The sequence below is a fragment of the Colobus angolensis genome, unplaced genomic scaffold (genome assembly GCF_000951035.1).
Source record: "Colobus angolensis palliatus isolate OR3802 unplaced genomic scaffold, Cang.pa_1.0 Scaffold105, whole genome shotgun sequence".
Lineage (NCBI taxonomy): Eukaryota > Metazoa > Chordata > Mammalia > Primates > Cercopithecidae > Colobus > Colobus angolensis.
Window position 1 is genome coordinate 4086522 of NW_012111475.1, and position 23238 is coordinate 4109759.

Genomic DNA, 23238 nt, shown 5'->3' on the forward strand with positions numbered 1-23238 from the left:
AGGGAGAGCTGGAGAGTCTAAGTTCTCTGGGCCTCAAAAGCAGTAAAAATTAAAATAAAACAACATAAAATAAAATTAAAATACATCACAAGAACGGCCATCCCAGTGGATTTTCTGTCTTAAACACTTCATACTGAACAGCTGTACTACTAAGGAGTACTGGCTGGATCTCTTCAGTTTCCATTTCGGAAGCACAGAGAGAATACCAAACTCAAAAGAACAAAAGATAACACGTTAGCACAAACATAGACATGGCTAGATTGTATTCAAGGGAAACTGGTACCTACCTGAGGGAAAAGGTTTCAACTACTAGGCTCTTTTTAGGATGTCACATACCAACACTTTCAAAATTTTTAAAATGCAGAGCTTCCAAAGTGTTCTAACATCCAGATAGGGTTTTATCTTTAAAAAGTAATTGAAATGAAATATGATTTCCCAGAATAAAAAACATTCGTTTAGAGGGATCTTTTTTAATATTGATATGTGAGGAAAACACACACACACACCAGCAATTTGAGAACATCAACTTTTTAATTTAGAAACAGTAATTAAGTAATTACTGGGGAGAAAAGACACGCACATCACTGAGTCCCTCAATAGCACAGGCTGTCTATGTGGCTTCTGGTGCCCTCAGCAGATGGAAATGAACTTACTTGATGTCACACAAAAGGGCCACTCCTCTCAGGATCCAGTGATCCGGGGACAACACTGTTCGCAAGTACACCACAGTGATGAAGGTCAAATCAGTTCGCCTGGGTTTCTTGTAAACAGGACACACATACAGCTTGGGGTCCTTGGGTGCCGTGGAGTTAATGGCAAAGATGTGGAGCACGGGTAACTGCGCGAAGAGTACCTTGGGGGTGGATTCCGTGAGCTTCCCATTCCGTCTGTCCCAGGCTGCTCCATCCATGTAGAGCCCATAAATATACACACCTTCCTGGAAGAGTCAAGCATAAGGTAACAGGATTTATTTTTTAAACTAGGTGCTGCAAAATTAGTGTCATAAAGGCTGTCAGTTTGGAAATAAAACACACACCAGTCTTAAAACACTACCAGAGGGAGGAAGGCACCACCGGGCACATTGCATTCGTGAAATTAAGGTAGGTTCTAAATCCAATGTGACTGGTAACTTTGTAAGAGGAGAGGACACAGAGATATATATACCTATGCAGATGAATGTGAGAAAGGAGGCGGAGATTGTAATGATGAAGGAAAGCCAAAGTTTTCTCCTGCAGCCTGTGTTGAGGCTATGAGTGCTGTAGAAATGTTCATGTTTGTTATTAGTTATTTAAGTGTGGGGGTGGCCTCCCTGAGCAACAGGCTTAGCCAGTAGCACCAGATCACCTCTATAGGGAGGTGAAAGTCTCTGAGAGGTCTGGTTTGAGTTGGTGGAAGGTGGGAGCATGGAACAGGATCTGGAGCTGCTGTCATGTAGGATCTCAGCCTGCCACTGGCCAAGCCAACCTGTGTCTCAACTTCATCTCAGCCACAGGATGAAGTGAGGTTTCCACAGCGGGGCCCAGCTAGTGGGAGAGTCAGAGCGCCCCCAGAGGTCAGGCATGGTAGAGCCAGGGGAAGCATGGCAGGGGCAGTGACTGGCCGCCCTCCCCAGTGTCTCTCCCATACAATAGGCCCTGCCCTGGGGGTCCTCATCATTAAATCAGGGAGATAAGATGCATAGGTGCAGAAATTTTTTTTTAAGATGAGTTGAATAGCAGCACACACTTGTTACTGGGAGTGCCCAGAGAACTGCTCTGGGGGTGACGGCAGTGACTTCTGAGGCAAGGTCCCTGTGGCTGGAGTGCTCAGGGGCCTCTGTAGAGGGGATGGCCTTGATGGGCCTTGATGGCCTTGCAGCAGGGGTCTGTGTTTGGAAAGACAAAGGCAAGAGCATAGGCAACACAGGCAGGAGTAACACTACAAAGAAAGGCAGGGCGGGCAGGAAGAGTCCCAGTATTTCCTTTACCAGAGGGCTCAATGGTTGTAAAAGAAGTTAGGGCTTGACCGTGGAAGGGTCTGGGTGCTAAGCTGAAGAGTTTAAACTGGATCCTGTAGGCAGTGGGGAGCCACAAAACATGTATTCACTAAAAAAAGAAAGGGTGAAGGAGAATCACAGGGGAGGCTCCAACAATCATGCCAGCTCACCAAACAGATAAATGTAGAGGATGGTGACCATTTGTCCATCTCCAGTGAGGATCAGATCAGGGGAAGTAAATGCCGATTAGAATAAAAGACAGCAAGATTTTTGCAGAGTGTTTTCTGGAATCCCCCTCCTCGTGGACTCACCGTGTGAGGACCATATTTTTTGAACCAAAAACGGAGGCACATGGTTTGACAGTAAAACCATGGGCAGTCCCAGAAAATCAGGACATATGGTTACCATCATTAACTCCGTGGGTGACAATGAACTACATGAATAATGGGACCACTTAAAAGCCATCGTATGGTAAATTGTATCCCTCTCCAGGGTGCTTTCAGCCTCAGAACTTTAAAAAGTCAGTGAGAAGGTGTAGTAGATAGAATAGTGTCACCCAAAACTTCATGTTCACCCAGAACCTTGGAATGTAATTATTTGGAAATAGGGACTTTGCACACATTGCTTAGATAAGGACATTCTGAATTAAGGTAGGTTCTAAATCCAATGTGACTGGTAACTTTATAAGAGGAGAGGACACAGAGATATATATACCTATGCAGATGAATGTGAGAAAGGAGGCAGAGATTGTAATGATGAAGGAAAGCCAAAGATCGTCAGTAACCACCAGAGGCTACGAGAGAGGCTGAGAACAAGACTTTCCCTGGGGCCTCCAGTAGAAACCAACCCTACCCTGATTTGACTTCTGGCCTCCTAAGCAGTGAGAGAATAGATCTCTGTTGTTTTTAGCCACCCACTGTAATGATACTTTGTTATGACAGCCTTTGGAAAGGAACACAGATTTTGATTCCAGGAAGCAGGATGCTGCGGTAACAAATGCCTACAGATGTGGAAGGAATTCTGGAATTGCATAATGGGGAGAGGCTGGTGGAATTTTGAAACTGCCTAGAAGAGATTGTTGGTGGGAACCTGGAGGTTAAGGTGCTTCTGGTGAGGCCTCAGACAGGAATAAGGAAGATAATACTGGAAACTGAAGGAAAGGCGGCCCTCGTTATAAGGTGGCAGGGAACTTGGCTAGAACTTGGAAATCATCTGGTCCAGCCCCTCTACTTGACAAATGAGGGAATGAAAATCAGAGAAAGGGAAAGGGAGACTGATTTATTGAGATTCTACGTGGGGTCCAGCACCAAACCTAAATGATCACATTTAAATCTTCACAACTACCTTTTTTAAAAATTTATTTATCTATTTATTTATTTATTTGAGACGGAGTCTCGCCCTGTCACCCAGGCTGGAGTGCAGTGGCGGGATCTCGGTTCACTGTAACCTCTGCCTCCTATATTCAAGCGATCCTCCCACCTCAGCCTCCCAAGTAGCTGGGATTATAGGTGCCCAACACCACCCCAGGCTAAGTTTTGTATTTTTAGTAGAGACGGGTTTCACCATGTTGGCCAGGCTGGTCTCGAACTCCTGACCTCAAGTGATTCTCCTGCCTCTGCCTCCCAAAGTGCTGGGATTATAAGTGTGAGCCACCATGCCTGGCCACAACTACCTTTAATGAGGTTGAATTATCACGCTCATTTTGCAGATGAAGATGTGAAGACTCAAAAAAGTTAAAGAATTTGCCCACATTCATTGAGCAGATCAGCATCCAGGCAGAGAGGGTTCTTCCCCTAGCCATGTTCCTTTCCACTCGAAGCTCAAAGGGGACACCCTGGAACTGGCCCCCGGCTCCAACCTGCTAGTCCTCTTCGTCTCTGCTGCCTCTAGTAGAATCTTGAGTGGCCCATAGCAGTAGCTGCATATGTGTAGAAAAGCCTTATTTATTTATTTATTGAGACAGGGTCTCACTCTGTCACCCAGGCTGGAGTCTGGTGGTGTGATCACTGCTTACTGCAGCCTCGACCTCCGGGGCTCAAGCGATCCTCCCACCTCAGCCTCCCAAGTAGCTGGGACTACAGATGTGTGCCACCACGACTGGCTATTTTTTGTTTGTTTGTTTGTTTTTGGTAGAGACAGGGTCTCCATGTGTTGCCTAGGCTGGTTTTGAACTCCTGGACTGAAGCTATCTTCCTGCCTCAGCCTCCCAAGGTGCTAGGATTATAGGCATGAGCCATCGCACCTAGCCAAAAAGCCTTTTTAGCAAACACAAGTATAACTTCTAATTTTGTAGAAATGTAGTCTGTGGAATTCTAAGAGCTCATTAGACCTTGTCATTCATTAACCTTCCACTCTGGCAGATAGGGGAGGTCTTCTGGTTGTGGCAGAGGGAACCCTTGCTGCAAAGCAAACGGACCTAACCAAGGCACTCATAGCTCAGTTTTAAGCAGAACTTGAAATTTCAGCTCTGTCTCCAGAACAATCCTTGCTATTGCCCAGCGATGCCTACCCCAGGGGGTGACGTGATCTCCTCCTTGGTCTGTCTCAGAACTTCATTGTGGATGGTCACAGTGTCCAGTGCCCAGCCTTTGTGGGCACGGGTCACCTCTTGCCTCATTGCTGTGAGGAAGCCTTAAAGAAAAAAAGAAGAGATATTGACTTCTTGTTGCAATCCATTTAAAAAACAAGAAGGAAGCAATGTTAAGTGTTACTTGCTTATCAATCTCCAAACTACACATCCAACTCAAAAGGAGTTGAGGCCAAACCCCAGGGGAGACATTTCTCTCAGTGTTTCATTTCTGTGGGGACCGGCAATGAGCTAAATCTCGCCTGCTGACAGCAGGAAAGCAGTACCGTTTATACTTCAAACTGGCCCTTGGCTTGAAACTCTCCTGAGATTTCAGCTGCTCAAGTCTTAAAGGCTTGTAACCCAATTCTAGCTCACAGTCTCTATTTGAAAATATAATATCGAGGAATAAGATTGGAATGGTGAAATATTCTGAGAATAGCATTCCAATTAGACTTGAATCAAACCATTACTAAGTGTCTATTTGCTATAATGGAACAATTTCATTTAGTCTAGGGAAATAAGGCATAATGCCAAAATAGAAAACCTGACTTTCAATTTGACCAAACAAAGCAATCACCCTGGAAAGGAAAGCTACATGTTTTAATGTGCATAATACAGTGATTTTAAGACAATTTGCAGTTCTGTACACTGTGGCTTTTCTTTAAAGTTAGTATTTGCAAACCATGCCATTCAATTCAATAAGATAAGCCTTTCTTGGAGAGTAACAATCAATGTTAGAAAAAAATACCCTAAACTTCAAACTGGACTTCAAAACCTTAAGAAAACATATTTATGGCCTACATATTTTATTTTGGCCTCCATGTAAATATTAAAAATCATAAAGCTCTCCAATGAGTAAAATTTTATAATGTGCGTGTTCCTGCTACTCCTAGATTAGTTAGCTCTGAGAACCAAACCAGCACATACCAATGTATGCACAAAACAATACAAAAATGATAACATTTTATCGGGTTTGACTGGGAGTTGGGGGAGGGGAGAGTTGCAAGGCATAATTATAAGCATTGAGTCGAGATCCCTTGGAGTTGGAAGGAAAGAACAGGTCCTAGCCTGGCTCTACTGAGAGTCAAGTTCTCCCCATTATCAAATGAGACAGTTGGAGAGGCACTCATATGGTCATGCTTTCATTCATCTGTCAAATCTTGCTGAAGTGGCCACCATGTACCAAGCCCTGTACTATGTGGGATGACCACAAAGATGAAGAGGCCATCCATGGGCCCCACATTCAAGGAGTTCAGTCCAGAGGGAGTGTGGGGGAGGTTGGACATTGATACAACGTTGTCATTATGAACAAAGGTGTGAACAAAGTTAACTACTCAGGAAGACAACTCAGGGAAAGCGTCATTGAGAAGATGAAGTGGAAGGTGACTCTTGAGAGCTACATAGGAGTTTGCCAGATGGGGCAATTCCAGGTAAAGGAACAGCACACACACACACACACACGGATGGCTGAGAGAGCGTGGAGTCAGTGACAGCAGATAAGGTTAGAACGAAGATGGAGGAGTGATTTTTCAAGGTCAGAGTTTGGATTTAAGTGTGTGGATAGAGAGAAGCCACTGAAAATTTAAATAATAACTCAAATGGTTTGGCTTTATTTGCATCTTGAAAAGTTTACTCAGAGCGCCCACTAAAATAGGATTTGGTGTGGTAAAGAAGGGCCCTTGCATTAACCCAAAAGAAGAGTTGACCAGTTGACCAAAGCAGCTGAGGGAAGGACTTTCATAGATTCTTATACAGCTACAGTTTCATGAAACCAAGAGTGCCTAGTAGGAGAGACTGGTTTTATGATACAAAATGTTAAGTATAGGAGGCAGGAAATACAGTGCAAGTTTGCCTGGCAGCTATTGCTGATCAATGCCTGTGCTCTATGTGGAGTCACTTAAGGGGATTTGATCAGCATGCAATTATGTTGACTTCCTTTTTTTAATTATTTTAGAGACAGGGTCTTGCTAGGTTACTCAGGTTGGTCTCAAACTCTTGGGCTCAAGTGATCCTCCCACCTCAGCCTCTGGAGTAGCTGGGATTACAGATGCGAGCCGCTGTGCCAGGCAACTTCCATTTTAAACATCGAGGCTCCCATACTTTAGCAGTAAAACATTTGGTGTGTTTTCCAGTCAATGGTATATATGACTAAAATAATAAAATCCAATTCTCCATTCTAAGGCACTCCATGAAAATGTCATTTTCACCATTGAACATTCAGTGTGCACCCATGTATTAGACACTATATCCTAGTAGAGTTATGTGGACTTGGAATTAAATCAATCCTATTTTATGATATTTTAAGATTCATTACTATTCTATGAATCTACAAGGTCATAATGTACAAGACATGAATCCTAGTCTTAACCATCCATTTGCACAAGTTGCATAATTAAAATTTTCTATAACATTTAAAGTTCCAGCTAAACTGCAAATTTGACCTCACTCCTTGTGACACTCAAGAGAATGTCACAGGTGCCAGAGGAGGACAGAACTGGATTCTCACTTATTTAGCACATCTGCTTCAAAGACTTCAGCCATCATCAGAGCTCTGAAAAACTCTAGTGCAAATAAAGAGAGGCCATTTCTTGTCTTCTCCCTAATGGGGAGAGGTGCTCTCTCATGGGAATCATGTTGGCCAGCTGACTTCAGCCATAAGCCTCCTAATGCTTAGGAATGTCAGGAGGCAGACTCTAGAACACACTTATGTTACCTCGTACTATTAAGAAAGGAAAATGTTAAATATATTTGCAGCCTGAGAGTGCAGGATAGGAAACGTTAATGGGCCATTCGCATGTTCAGAGAACGTAGAGAAGATACATATCCTTTCAAGTCTTGATCGTTTTGTTTCTGCTTCCTAAAGAGAGCATGATCCTTGTGGCACTCAAAGGGTAGCAAATCCAATGAACTGTTCATTATTAAATTTAAAAAATGAATGGCCATCTTTCTTGTAGACTGATAACAAGTCTAATGGAATGAAAAACTGGTTTTTTGAAGCCTGTATAATTTTTAAAGACTATTGATATATTTTTCTTTATAAGAGCTTGAAAGCAGTACTTTTGTTTTGGCACAATTTAGTTTTTGTTGTTGTTGTTTGTTTGTTTTTTAGACAGAGTCTGGCTCTGTCGCCCAGGCTGGAGTGCAGTGGCGTGATCTCCACTCACTGCACGCTCTGCCTCCCAGGTTCATGCCATTCTCCTGCCTCAGCTTCCCGAGTAGCTGGGACTACAGGCGCCTGCCACCTCACCCGACTAATTTTTTGTATTTTTAGTAGAGATGGGTTTCACCATGTTAGCCAGGATGGTCTCGATCTCCTGACCTCGTGATCCACCCGCCTTGGCCTCCCAAAGTGCTGGGATTACAGGCATGAGCCACTGCACCCGGCCGGCACAATTTGGTTTTAATAATTCCTAAACCAAATTTCAATCATCAGTGGTAGAAAAATGATTCTTATGTTCATATGTTTAACTCCAAAGGGAGAATCAAAAAGTTAGGGAAAATCTTCACCAATAGTAACCTTCTATTCTTCATGAGATTAAACAGGTGATTTGATTATTTAAACATCTGAGTTACATGTGGTCTGAATTAGACGCTTTAAAAAAAAATTCTTCCCCCTCAAACCCATAGAGCATAATGAATTCTTCACACACTTGTCAAGCTTGTTCTTTTGAAAATCCTCACAAGTTTGAAACATGTATCTAAAATACAATTTATAAAATGCTTAATCTGCTGATTCCGGAGCCACAGTGCAGGGTGGGGTGGGGGTAGGCAGCTGCCCACTACGCCAGCAGAGCAAGACTGCAGGGGCGTGGCCCTCCCTCCCAGGCCCTTCTGTTCAGACACCCAAGGGGAACATGTGCACCGCTGGGATCACACAACCAGAAAACAAGACCCCAGAGGTTTCTTGAGTCTCTGCTTACCAGAGAAGCTGAGTGCAGCCCTGCTAGTGCATCCCTGAGCAGGGCACCCCCAGATGGGACAAAGCAAGGTATGGCTCGGCTGGGCAGGGCAGGGCAGGGCTGGGCAGGCAGGTAGGCTCTGGAAGGGGAGGATGGTAGCAGACAGGGTGTTGCCTCCTGCCTGCAGTTGGGGAGCAGCCTGATTGAGTGGACTGAGAAGGGTTGGTCACCAAGCCTGGACCACCCAGCTCCTTTGGTTATAGGCTGGTATCAGAGTAGCGGCTCATGGGAAGCAGTTAGCTGGAAAGTCTGAGGCTTGGTCCATGGAGTCAGGGAGGAGCTGGGGGAAGAGGACAGTACCGTGAAGGCAGATAAAAAGGTAGTAGCCTCAGGTTTCTGCATCCCCCTGGGGTTTGCCAACCCAAAGCCTGCCGCTTACTTTAAAAAGAGAAGAAAAAAAAAAGCGCTTAATGAAAGTTATAGACAACTACCCCCCACTTACCCCCTGCCCCAAAATCCAAATGGTTTTTTCATCTCTCCTTCAGCCTCCTCCCAATACAATACAGTTTCCTGTTTTCTTTCTTTTTAAAAATTCCCTTTTAAGCTAGGATTATACTTTGGAAACTCAGGTCTAAAGTAACACTTGGTATGTGTCCATTCCTATAATAGTAGTAATCCAACAGTTCAACACACTCATGGCCGTTGTTTGACTTGTGCAATCAGCTGGCTTAAAGAAAGCTGAAGAGTGCTTTAAATATCATTTCATACAAGGTCTTAGAAAAGGTGAAAGAAATAACTAATCAGGAAGATTGCTCTCCTCAAATTCATAAGGAGTTGGTTGGCATTTTGTAATGATTTATACTAAAAATAAGCAACATTTTCTTTTCTTTAATAAATGAACTGGTCCTTATGCAATAGGCCTTAGGCTGTGCAGTATTTCCTGTCTAATCAGTTACTAAGCTTCCCAGTAGCATCTTTGAAGATGAGGAGAAATGATGTTCCTGCCACAAGTTTACGACAGGCAGTTTTTCCCCCAAATGAGAAGCAAATGTAGTTCATTGGTAAGTTAAACAAAAGGTCAGAAATCATTAAATGAAGATAGGGTTGGTCAACCCAGTCGAATAAAAATGCAACAAGCACCTTTCCCGGTTCTTTGCTGTAAGGCAGGGACCTTAAACTGCTGAAAATTAGAGACACCCAGGAATCTTCTAAAACTCCCAATTCCCAAGTCACAGCTCAGATCAATAAAATCAGAATCTCCGGAGGTGGAACCCAGGTACCAGCTTTGTTTTAAGGCAGGGCTTCTCAGACCTTAATGTCCACGGGAATCACCTGGGGAGGGGGATGTACTAAAAGTACACGTTCTGATTCAGTAGGTAGATCAAGAGTGGGGCCTGAAATTCTGCATTTGAATCAAGCTTCCAGGTGATACAGATGCTGCTGGCTGGTGGACCACATACTGGGGAGCAAAGGTCCAAGATTAAGGTTCTTCACTCATTAGAATGACCAAGGAAGATTTTCAGAAAATTTATTGCCACCAACAATGTGACAGCATTCCTATTTCTCTGCAGCCATTGTGAAAGACAGTGTGGCAATTCCTCAAGGATCTAGAACCAGAAATACCATTTGACCCAGCAATCCCATTACTGGGCATATACCCAAAGGAATACAAATCATTCTGCTATAAAGACACAGGCACACGTATGTTTATTGCAGCACTATTTACAATAGCAAAGACATGGAATCAACCCAAATGACCATCAAGGATAGACTGGATAAAGAAAATATGGTACATATACACCATGGAATACTATGCAGCCATAAAAAGGAATGAGATCAAGTCCATTGCAGGGACATGAATGAAGCTGGAAGCCATCATCCTTGGCAAACTAACACAGGAACAGAAAACCAAACACCACGTGTTCTCACTCACAAATGAGAGTTGAACAATGAGAACACATGGACACAGGGAGGGGAACACACACACTGAGGCCTATTGGTGGGGGCAAGGGGAAGGAGAGCATTAAGACAAATAGCTGATGCATGTGGGGCTTAAAACCTAGATGACAGGTGCAGCAAACCACCATGACACACGTATACTTATGTAACAAACCTGCACCTTCTGCACATGTATCCCAGAACTTAAAGTAAAATAAAAAAGAAAAGAAAAGAAAATTGATTGTGTGAACCCTAGAGGGCTCATCCCTAGAGATTCTGATATACTTGTTCTGGGGCCCCAGGCAGTAGTAGGTGTTAAAAGCTCCCCAGGTGATTTTACTGTGGAGGCAGGTGTGAGAACCACTGCCCTGTAAAAAGTTCTACAGACAAGTCATTGACAGTCATTGATCCACAGTTGTTTTAAGAACAAGTCTGACAAGTGGGAAGAGTACAGGCACAATATTAAGAAGACTGTCAGTAGTAAAAGCTGACTCTTTCCAGGGCCCCTCGAAACACACACCTTCTCTGAAATGACTAATCCAAGACATAATTGGCTACAGTAAAACTTCAGTATAAACAGGAGAGTTGGGACTACCCATCTTAGCAAGGCTGGGATCAGCTAAACCCACCATGTCCCATATTTAAAAATGTAATTCCTGCCCTGAACTATCTTTTCCTTGAGCTAATTTATGCTTCCTTTCCCTTTAACCAACTTCCCACTTCTCCCCTCTCTCCCAAACCTTTCCACTGTTCCCTCTGTTGACAAACTCTCATATTTTCCACCTTTTCACAGAACGTTCTTTCCACCTTCTGCCAGGTTGCCCTGGCTCAACCCTAAAGACCTTGCCCTTCCCAACTGTTCCTCCACCCTTTATGGGAAATTCTGCTGCATTGACAACCACAGCCTCTGGCCACTTGTCCCTCCTCTCACTGTCCTTGCCATATACCCATCTGCTGCCACCCATTAAGCACTCTGACAACACCTGGGTCTCTCCAGTACCCCATTCAGCAACTGACCTCTCAGACCCTTGGCCTCACCACTTTTTATGACTTTCTCCTCAATTCCACCCCTTTTCTTCACTTCCTTCCCTGCTTAGTTCAGATCAATTGTTTTCATCTCTTGCCTGGCAAAACCACAATCCCAGATGAATCCAAATGTCCCCACCTCTCACATCTATACCAGGCTGCTGAATGAAACTAGAAACCATCGCACAGCTACCATCACCACAGTTCACAATCGAGAGTCTCAACAGAATTCTCAAGGCCACTTATTAGTCTTTCCCTGTCCCCCTCATCTGTCCTCTTTCTCAAATTTCTGCCACTCTTTTAAAACCTCTCCACCATGTACCCTAGAACTTAAAGTATAATTTAAAAATAAAAATAATAATAATATTAAAAAATATCAAATTTTCACCAAATTTGAAAAGATACCACTTTTTCAAATTTTCACTTTGAAAAACTATCAAAATTTACAGATCATCAAAAAGTAGAGTACAGGAGAAAAAAGTTGCACATGCTGGAGCCAGATGACCTGGTCCCTCCTTGATCTGCTCCATAAGTCCTTGGACAAACTACTTAATGGAATGCTGCTGTTTCTTGAACTATAAAGCACGGTTGATAGTAACATCAGGGTTTGTTATGTAAAGTATTCAGAACAGTGACTAACAATTCTCTTTACATACTAATTATTAGTTATTAACTATAATTATTATCCAGGTTTTGGATTAAAGAGACTTCAGTAAATCAAAGAGCCTCTAAGTGGATGCTCCAAGTTGGGTTTTTGTAGTGAGCATGCTACAAAAATATAAAATTACCCTTACTTGGTAAGTAGGCCTATTGTTAATATTCTCTATTCATATCCAATTACACATTCCTAAAGTTTTGCTTGATGTCTCCAGTTTTTTTTTTTTATCTTCTGCTCAGCTTCCACTAGTTCTCTACCATTTCCCGCAACCTGAGACTCTTGTTGATTCCCCTCCATGTCAGACAGTGAATCTGGGGTTTGACACCTGCAACCCCACTGCATAACTCACCCAAATGACATTTATCAGGCTACAGTACCACAAAGAGACCTATCAAATCATATTCTTGAGAGTAGAAATACCTGAAAATACGTAATATCTTTATTGAAATATCTTCATAGAGGTAATCAGATTCAAATGTTTTCTCTTAGCTATCATTCACATCAGAAAGTATAGGCACAACTGAATCAAAATGTTACAAAGAACCATTTTGCCAGATTCTTTAAAAGTTTCCTATAAAGTTGGAATGGTAAGAAGTAATGTGTAAGTAATTTTATTTCCCCTCTGGTTTCTGCCCGTGGGCAAAATGGATATTTCATGTTAATCACAATTGCCTACCGGATGTAAGTAAAAATAATATTTCATTGTAAAAAAAGAAAAGAAAAAGAAAATTGCACCCTCATACACTGCTAGTAGGGGGAAAAAGTTGCCACAACAAACCCTGATTGAGGGCACCTTTGTGTCATCAAAATGTAAAATGCACATACTCTGAATTTTTCACTTTGAAAAAGTATCAAAATTTACAGATCATCAAAAAGTAGAGTACAGGAGAAAAAAGTTGCACATGCTGGAGCCAGATGACCTGGTCCATCCTCGATCTGCTCTATAAGTCCTTGGACAAACTACTTAATGGAATGCTGCTGTTTCTTGAACTATAAAGCATGGTTGATAGTAACACCAGGGTTTGGTGGCAATTCCACTTTTAGGAATTTGTCTTTCAAGTATATTTGAAAATATGCAAAGTCATACATGTAGAGGATGTTCATTGCATTGTTATTTATAACAGCAAAACGTCAGAAAAAACCTAAATGTCTATCAATGAAAAACTGGTTAAATAAATTGCGGTACATCCTCACAATGCCATACATCTCCTGAAATGACAGAGAATGATCTTGATGTTCTTTATTATTGTATAAAATACTTCCAAGTTGTGTTAAGTGAAAAAAGCAAGAGGCAGTATAGTGTGTCAGTAGTCATGAGAAAAACAAGGATAAAAACAATGCACAGCTCAATTATCTTACACATTTACAAAATAAAATCTGAATGGAAATAAATAAAATAAATAAATCAAATCTCTCCACCAACACCTTCTTGCTTTCAAGAGGACCTCGCCTCCTCCTTCGGACAGAGAGTAGAAAGCATTAGACGGGAATGTCCTTAACTTCTTGCCAGCAAGCCTACCTACACTCCATTACCATAAGCATCTATGCCCTTTCCTTCCTTATTACTCCTATTACAATGTGCAAGGTGCACTTGCCTGGAGCACATTTCTCCACTTGTGAGTGCTGTGTCCACCTCCTTCTGCTTCTTTTACCTCCTCTCTGGGATTCTTGGGCTCTCTCTCCCTCCCTCATCCCTCCCCCAACCCCCTTTCTATCTTTCTCTCTCCTTCCCACCAGTATTTGAACAGGTTTAAGCCTCTCCTATCACTAAAAGAAAAAGAAAGAAAACTTTTTATTTAAATACCTATTCCTCCAGCTTGCTTCTCATCTTCCCAGCCAAATATCTTGAGATAATTATCCATGTTATCCATATTCACCCCATCTCCATTTCCTCATTTCACTCACACACCCTCAAATCAGACTCCTGCACCTCCCCACCTATTCCACTGAGACTTCTGCCAATGGTCTTCTTGTTGAAAAATCCATCTGGCCATTTTGGCCCATCTTACTTGCCCGCTTGGAGCATCTGCCACTACTCTTACTTACTACTTCTCCTTGCCTTCCATGACACCATGCTGTACTGGTTTCCCTCTTCTACACTGTTTGACATAAGGACCCCATTCACAAGAGTCCAGGTGACCTGGAGGATGGTGCACAAGCACATTCAGCAGAATCCTGGCAAGGATGACTCAGGAGGAAGATGGGCAGATCACGGCTCTGGTGACCTTTGCAGGAGGATGAAATTCCTACTTGGCAAGTGGAATTGAGGAATGAGCATGCCACAGTGGGACATTAAATGAGTCAGGCATAGGCCGAGGTCATCAACGAGAGGGCCGAGGGTAAGGACAGAAGCTGTCAAGAAGAGCACATAAAGTGAGCTCTGAGGTAGGAAGAGATGAGAGGAGGGGCATGGATGGAAACCAAGGCATGAGAGTTTTCAGAGTCGGCATTCTAGCTCAAGTCAAGGGCAATGATGTCATCAGAGAGGTCGTTAGATATGAGGGCAGTGGAGGGAGCAGTTTCAGCACAGTGATGGAGCCTGGCCATATTACAAAGGACTGAGTGGTTGGTAAGGAAGGTAAACACATGCAGAGACTGGAATTACAAGAGATGTGGTTGTGTCTAAGGCCAGTGCATAAAAGCTGCTCACACAAAAAGTCAAGGAGGACGGGTTGTTATTCACTCAGAGGCATTTCTATAGTTCAGTGATTTGGGGACAGGGCAGGTTAGTGCTATCACTCGCGTTGAAGTTTAGGACCTTGAGGTCCACTCACCTAGATTTCCCAAGATATTTAAGGGTAGCTCTCATTCATCAAACAGTGGCACTGGGGCATGCTTAGAATTGCTATTAGATTAGAAGCTGTCCCCCAGTCCCTTCCAATCCTAAAGTTCCATTAGTCCTTGGCACACATTCCCACCTCCACAAATGGCAGGCTTTTATAACTCTTCAAGACAAGCATTCAGAGATTCTAGCTAGTTGATGATGTTTCCCTGAAAACACACACACAGGCAGAAGGTTGTAGATTATTTTTACAGAAATGCAAGATAACGGGACAAACATGATCCATCTCTTTGATCCAGCAAAATTGCCTCTAACTGAAAAATCTTGATTTGCATTATGGAAGAAGTTGTCACTGATATCTGACACAACAGACTGGCATGGCTTGTCAAGACACCGAGAAAAAATAACAGAAAAAAGTGGATGCAGTTTGGCATCTAAATGGCATCAAGCTCCAGATTGAGCTAAACATTAGGAAAATAATGGGACTGCATGGTTCAATCTACTACAGAAGTGTGAGACCTGGGGAACACGTTCAGCCTCTGCCTCCATTTCATTAGCAGCACCTGTGAGTCATAGCTAACATCAAATGGCAAAGCATGGCTATCAATTAAGATGTTCTGAAAGGCAGTCAATACCCTGGCTTGAAGTCAGGCTCATTACAAGTCATATTCTTTGGGTTTAAACACATCCCACACACAGCACAGACATGTACACACACTTGCAAGCTCATGCACCAGAAGCTAAATCATGTTACATGATGCACTGAAAAGGCACACCTAAGGGAAAAACAGACCAGGGCTATCCTTTGTGACCCCCGAGAAAAACAATCTTAAATTATGTGGGAAGATGTGCACCAACGACTGCTGGGAAAACACAGTGGAGCACAAAGGTTCTCCTGGCCTGAGCAATCCACCAGGAGACAAATCCACACACTGAAAAAAGCCACACGTTGAAAAGACTATCACAGGGTCACAGATATAGACAGCTTGACTATTTTAATCATCCAGTCTAATTGCCACATGGTTGAGCTCGTCAATTGCTACAGAAATGATTGTGTGGGGTGCTGAAAATGCCAGATGAGCTCCATGGTGTCTGACTCAGCCTCTTTAAATATGACAGACAAAATATCAGGCCACCCATGAGGCCAACAGCAGCGCTACAAACAGCAGAAGCTCGGGTGCTGACCAGGGGTGAGCGAAGCATGTCACTTGTCCTTGAGGTAGCATGGAACTCAAAGTCACTTAGGCCTGTGGAGCAGTCACCAAAAGGACAATGAGAGAAACACACTAAACAGTATCAGATGTCATATTACATTATAAAATTATAAACATTAGCAATCACACATGAAAAAAGCCTTTGCAGGCATTCTAGAGTCTTCTTTATGGTCCAGGTGATTTTGATTACTGTATATATACTTGTGATGAAACTATGGCCTTTACGCAAACTATATTGTGTTTTACTTAAATATGTAGGGTTTTTTTTTTAAGCCATTTACTTAAATGTTTTGAACCAAAGAAAGAAATTATTTCATTGAAGAGGACTGAGTTAGAGGACATAAAACTCGGGAGATACATTCATGTTGGGAAATCAACTGTTGATGTCAAATAGTGTCCAGCGAGTTTCCAGTTGGAAAGGACTCTGTTTGCACACTGCCTGGGAACATGTATGGAGTTGCTGTAATCTTTATTTGCCAGATTTGGCCAAGTGAGGTGGAACAGAAAGTAATTTGTCCCTCATGTCAAGAGAACGAAAAGAGAGCAGAGAAGTGATTAGTGTGCAGGAAGAGTTGACTTCCAGTCTTCTGTGTGACTAATGGAAAGCAGTCATGGATAAGGGTGTGTGTGTGCTTGTGTGTAAAGGGTAGGATGTTTGAATAAGTTAGGGCTTTCCAAGACATGGAGAGACCTGAGAGAAAGAATCAAAGTCTAACCTGAAAGCAGAACTGAAGAAAAGGGAAAAGATGAGTATTATTAACAAATGAAGGAAAGTAAGGCATTAACCGAAATGTGATGTATTAGTCCATTTTCACACTGCTATAAAGACATATCCAAAACTGGGTAATTTATGAAGGAATGAGGTTTAAATTGACTCAGTTCTGCATGGCTGGGGATGCCTCAAGAAACTTACAATCATGGCAGAAGGGGAAGCAGGCACGTCTTACATGGAGGCAGGAGAGAGAGTGAAGGAGGAACGGCCAAACACTTATTAAACCATCGATCTCATGAGAACTCACTCACTATCACAAAAGCAGCATGGGGAAAACCACCTCCATGATCCAATCACTGGGATTACAATTTGAGATGAGCTTTGGGTGGGGACACAGAGCCAAATCATATCATGTGAATCTACATTGGTATTTATTTAAGTATTGTTCTGGTTGTAACATTTCTTAACATATATTAACAACTAAAGATTAGTTCATATTAACACTTTGCTTTTTTAAGTTATATTTTGAATGGAAAAAAAATCACTGAAAAAAATTATGTGCATTCGTGTCTATGGAAAGCCAGGGATGAACCCACTCCACTCTCTTGGTTTGTAAATATCAAAGATATACTCAATAACCTCACACTTTTGAAAATCATTGGTCCTTACACCTCTCTCAATTCCAAGTCTGTCAACACACCTCTCCAGTGCTCCCTGCCTCTCTGCCCTACCTGTCTCTCTCCCAATGCTCCCTGTCTTGTACCTTGCCTCCAGCCTACATTGTCCCTCTTTGCTCTCTCGGAGACCCACATTTAATCATTCCATCAAATCTGTTCCCTCTTCAGCACCTGGTTAAGTCCCAGGCCCTCTTCCTAGGACCTGGCAAGAGTATCATTGCACTGGGCCTCCATATTCCAGTCCATCACTTGCCTTCTCTTGGGATAATCTTCTGATATACAGCCCCAACCCCCAAAGCCCCGGAAGACTTTTCATACTCCAGCCTCATTCCCCGCTACCAGCCTTGCTCTTGAGCCCTGGTCTCCCTGTTCCCCTGAACAAGCTTTGTTTTTGCTCAGGCCTTTGCCTGGAAAGCCCTCACTCTTTTTTATTTTTTTTGCATCCCTGCTTCTGCGAACCCTACTCACTGCTTCCTGTGTGAAGTTCTTGGCAGAATTAATCTCTCTGTCCTCTGGGCTACTATGGCACTTAGTTCTCACACAGTGGGGCACTTATCACATTGCATTAAAGTTGCTGATGTGTCTGTCTTACCAACCAGATTATAGGCTCCTTTAGGGCAGGAACCAGGTCTCAAATCTCTCTTCATTGAAAGTACCTAGCAGAGGTGCTGGCAAATAGGAGGTGGTCAAACAATCCTTATTAAGTTAAATGCTATTACTTCAGGCTCCCCAGCCAGGAATTACCTGGTGATGACTTACTCAAATTGAGGCTCATACAGAGGAAAGAGACTCATAAGTAGACACATAAAATCTGAGACGCGTAATAAAAAATGTTCCTCCCCTAATTCAACGGAAATTCTGGGAGAAAAATAGATAAGTGAAATCTGGGGGCTGCCCTTTACAAATCTAAAGGCTACGGGCTTTATCAAATACTATGTATAATTTGATATGTTCATAGAAATCACCATGGTTAGTGTTTCAAATTTAAACATTCTTAAGGTATTGGAAAATGCATACAGTGAATGAATGTACATATACAGAGGACAATTAGATGCATATTTTTCATGTACAATATTGATCAAAGTATGCTTCATGCAAAAAAACCCTGAACAAATCATCAGTAATACAGCAATATCAAGGAATTTTCACCAAGAGAATGCAGCCACATAACCAGTATCCAGATCTAGAAACGAAACATTCCTGGGCCCCAGAAGTCCCTTGTGCGCTCTCTCTCTCTCTCTTTAGATAGGATCTCACTCTGTTGCCCAGGCTGCAGTGCAGTAGTGCGATCACGGCTCACTGCAATCTTGATCTCCCAGGCTCAGGTGATCCTCCCACCTCGGCCTCCCAAGTAGCTGGGACTACAGGCACATGCCACTACACCCAGCTAATTTTCATATTTTTTGTAGAGACAGGGTTTTACCATGTCGCCCCGCTGGTCTTAAACTCTTGGGCTCAAGCAATTTGCCCACGTTGGCCTCCCAAAGTGCTCGGATTACAGGTGTGAGCCACCGTGCCTGGCCCTTTGACCCTTTTTCTAATCGCTGCCCTCCTTCTACAGTCATTATTCTGACTTTGATCACTATAGAGCCATTGTGCCTGTTCTTATTCTTTGTATACATGGAACCACACCACATGTAATGTTTTCTGTTTGGTTTCCTTTACTCAACATTATTTTATGAGATGCACCTATATTGCTACAAGGAGCAATAATTCATCCTAAATCTGTAAGTGTGAATGATTCTAAAATTTTATTACAAATGGAGCCATAAGCTGCTGAACCATAAGGAATTCAACATTTCTTCATTTTCACCAAGAATTACTTGAAGTAAAACTATCCATATTTTAGTAAGACAAAAAAAGTGTCATGTTTCTGAACCTTACAGACTCTAAGACATCAAGCCATTAACTTTCTCAGTAAACATTTCTAGAAGGAAGGAATAAATGAAGCAGAATTATAAAGCACTCTTTCAGGAAAAAAGAAAAAGAAAACTAGAGAACTGAGTGGGGGAAGACCCCCCTGAAGTTCTCTGAATACTTTTGTCACAGTCATTTTTGAAATCAATCTAATTTTCTAAGCCCTGGAAACAATTTTTGCATCTTTTGGTGCTTCATTTTTGACATTTCACAAATATTTAAAAACTGTAAGTTAGAGAGAAACTTCTTTTTACTCTTTCATGTGTCCTATCCTTTCATGTGTCAAACCCCAGACTGATGGTTTGCTGAAGTTGGTGAAAAGAAAAAGGAAGGGTTTTGCCACAACATTGTAAAAAACTGATAGGAAGAGCTTCAGATTGAATTTGTAAAACAAATACAGAAGAATTATTGTGTCCTTTCGCCTTTGAAAGGCTATGTGCAGCACCCAGCAAGCTACGGCTCCATATTGTTTTATATGGTATACACTTATCACACGATGCTACTATCCAACAACACACAAATTCCAAGTTTGTCAAAATTCCTATGAGCACATACCTTGGGGATTAAAGAAACCAGTCATCCAAAACACATTAGGCCTCCCTTCAAATATCCACGTAGAAAACTGAGCATTTCTTTCCAAAAGTTCAGTGAACCAGAAGCCCAGTGTGGACGAATCCCAAGACACTCTTTTCCAGAGCTGAGGTATACGAGCATCGTACATGTTGTCCAGAGCATCTCTCAGGTTCTGGAGAAAAAAAAGTTAAAACACATGAATAAGAAACATCAACAAAGAAGGAAATGCCTACTGATGTAAGAGCAGCTCACCTCACTCATAATGATTGTTCCTTCAATGGCCAATTTTAGATCACTCAGGCTACTGCGGAGTATTGAAATGACTCTTTGCATTCTGTCAATTTCTTGTCTAAGAAATATGTTCATTGAATTAAGATGGCCCATCTTTATCAAACGAGATTTCACCTAAAACAAAGTAAACAATGCAATAAAGGAGATTTTATCACCTGTCATTTCTCTTCCAATGACCTCTTCTTTCTCAATTCTTTTTCTTCCTCAGGAATTATCTCTACCAGCCCAAATGAACTCTAAAATATCTCTTGCAGAACCAAACTCGCCATTAAATTTTCCATTTCCTGGGTTTCCAAAACTACTGTTCAACTAAAATGATTTTTATTTCTTACTGATTGTACTTAGCTAATAATTGGAAATGTACTTTAAAGAACTGAAATAAAATTGTACCTTTTTCTCCTTTCACATGATTAAGTACTGGGCGTCAATTAGATATTCTTTTTGCAATCTAACCTTCATAGAAACACAGTGGAATTTTTTCCTTCATTATGTTTGCAGAGTTATTAGAAATGTCATAGAAAGTTAATAGAGCAAAAATCTTTACAGAGCAGTTACCAATAAATATGATTAGCTATAGTTTCCAAAGGCCACTGTTGCCTTAGCTATGACAGCTAAAGAGAGCCTTTCCTAATCCAGTAAATGAAAATATTTGATTTTGTGGGAGAGCAGTTAAATATCTGTCATGTGTTCCTTTTGATGTATCACTTATTGACTATTTTGAAGAGATCAATACAAAAGCCGCTGGTTGTGGGAACAATAAAATATGATGATTATTGGAAAACAAGCCAATACAATATACACATTTCAATTTGGTGACATATGCCCAACAAAAGATGGACTACAAATACTGGCAGGAGCTCATAAAGGGATTTGAACTTTCTCTTGGCCACAATCAAAGAGATGCCCGAATTGAAGGAACAATGACGGGACACGTGGAGTAGGAGAGAACTCAAAGTGAGGTGTCAATCTGAAGGATCACGGGAGGCCAGGAACTGCAGGACTCTCTGCCAGAGATGCCCACTGCCCCCCTCAGAAGGCCTGGAATGTTAGAGATGGGTGGGCTTCAAAGTCATCTGAACCATTCTCCTCCTTTTATAGGACAGGCCTCTAGCAGGGTACAGAAGTTTCCTTTCAGCAAGGGACACCTCTGTTTATTGCAACTGGGTTGTTTCTAGTGAGCAAAAGGGAAGGAGATATAACACTGAGCACAGATATAAAACAGGCAGCTGAATAGGACTACCTATGCGGGTAGGGCAAACTATATTAAAATCAGTCAAGCACGCCAGAGGAGGTCCCTGGCCCAGCCCGACGTAGCAACCTTCAGCTACCCTCCAGAATTCTTGGTTCTAAAGCCTACATTTTTGCAGCCTCTAGTGCCTCGTTCTCATCTCCATCCCAAGTCCTTCAACCTCCAGTGGCTGAATAGCATATATATATGCTATACATGTGTGTGTGTGTGTGTGTGTGTGTGTGTGTGTAATTACATCTATATATAATTCCCTTTAAATCAATCCATCTCAAGAGTGGAAATTCACTCTTAGGAAAAAGGGAAATTATAGAAATACTTTTGCAACCTCATGAGTGGAAAATAAAGCTCAGGAATTGACTATAGTCTCAAATCAATAGCCCAGGTATCTCTAGTATATTAGCAGTTTCAAACAAATCACCTTATCATGATTAGGGTTTTAAAAGGAAAACTTTACTTGAGATAGAGACACGCTTAGAAAAACCTTAAACCCTAGAAAATGCAATTCTAATGTTGATTCTGAGTATAATTATTGTTCCAGCCTAAAATTGTCCTTTTATTAATAAAATTTAAGACTTGCTGTAATCTTATATAGCATTTTCATTATGTTTCTGGGACCAGGTAGTTTTTTTCTACAATAATGTAGCTTGATTTTTACTACAGAAGTCAATGGTATAATTATATTTTGAAAATTCACTTTACAGCCACATGTTCAAGAACAGATCTCGTCTATAAAATAAGACGCTAAAAAGTAAGTGATCTTGGAACAAGGACAAGTTTGCCTCTTAGTACAAACTCTTTCCCATATAGGAATTCATTTAGTTACACCCCTGATGCTCACTTGCTGCTGGAATAATCGCCAGAACAGAAGTGTTGTTGGTGAAGTGCCCCCAACCAAGACTGGACAGCTCAAATTATCACAAGGTCTTGAACCTTTCCCCTGGCAATAGCAGCCCTGTGGTATAGTCATATAGAGTAAGTTTTATCTCACTTGTATATGCCAGTATTAAAAATCTTTGAAGGCAAGTATGCTGCCTTGTTTTTTGAAGATCACACCAATAAAACTATTGAAAGTGTATACTTACAATATTTATCCATTTAAAAATATTTTCTCCCCTTACTATAACTACCTCTACATGAAGCTATTGATTTCAATATCTTAACCAAAGGTCTTGGTACCTATCTACACAACGGAAACAATAATGATTTTAAGAGGCAATAAAACACTTTTTATTGTTGGGACACTCATTGCATGCTAAAACTAGTTAAGACTGCAGGTTTTAGAGTCAGATCACTTTGTGTTCAAATTCTTGCTCTGCCACTTAGCTTGGTTTCTGCTGGTGCTGTCCTGAGCACTGAGTGTCATAATGTGTATGAAGCACTTAGGACAGGGCCTGGCTTGTAAGGAGGGCTCAAAAACACAGCTACTGTCCTATGCCATGCCATTCTAATCAATGAATAAGTGTGGTTCTTAGAAAACTTCAGATTGGTAACGGGGTGCTTATATTCATAATAATATCTCCATTAATTGTTCTACCCTATTCAATGAGTTGCAGACGTGATTAAAAATCAATGGAGTAGACGGGTGAGTCATCTATCTACAGTTAAAACACTTGGAACATCTTAAAGAATACCAACACCATTGCCTTTTGGCCTTAAACATTTTTGAGTTTTTTTTTTTTAGCACAGCTTAAGGCATCATAGAAACTGATACATAAATGGGTCACCGTGGAAACTTCGATTGAGGAGGAATTAACTTGT

General features: G+C 41.8%; 1 protein-coding gene across 1 annotated transcript in view; it reads right to left on the bottom strand.

Annotated features, from left to right (window-relative positions):
- Positions 1-240: 240 nt before the first annotated feature.
- The window catches only part of DNAH8 (dynein, axonemal, heavy chain 8), a 335359-nt gene continuing 312361 nt past the window's right edge, over positions 241-23238 (bottom strand). The window contains exons 89-92 of the mRNA XM_011944829.1: positions 20193-20345; positions 19923-20112; positions 4485-4606; positions 241-937 (exon numbers count right to left, since the gene is read on the bottom strand). Of these exons, the coding sequence (XP_011800219.1) occupies positions 650-937; positions 4485-4606; positions 19923-20112; positions 20193-20345 (753 nt within the window). The 3' untranslated portion in view covers positions 241-649. The remainder of the gene's footprint in view (positions 938-4484; positions 4607-19922; positions 20113-20192; positions 20346-23238) is intronic.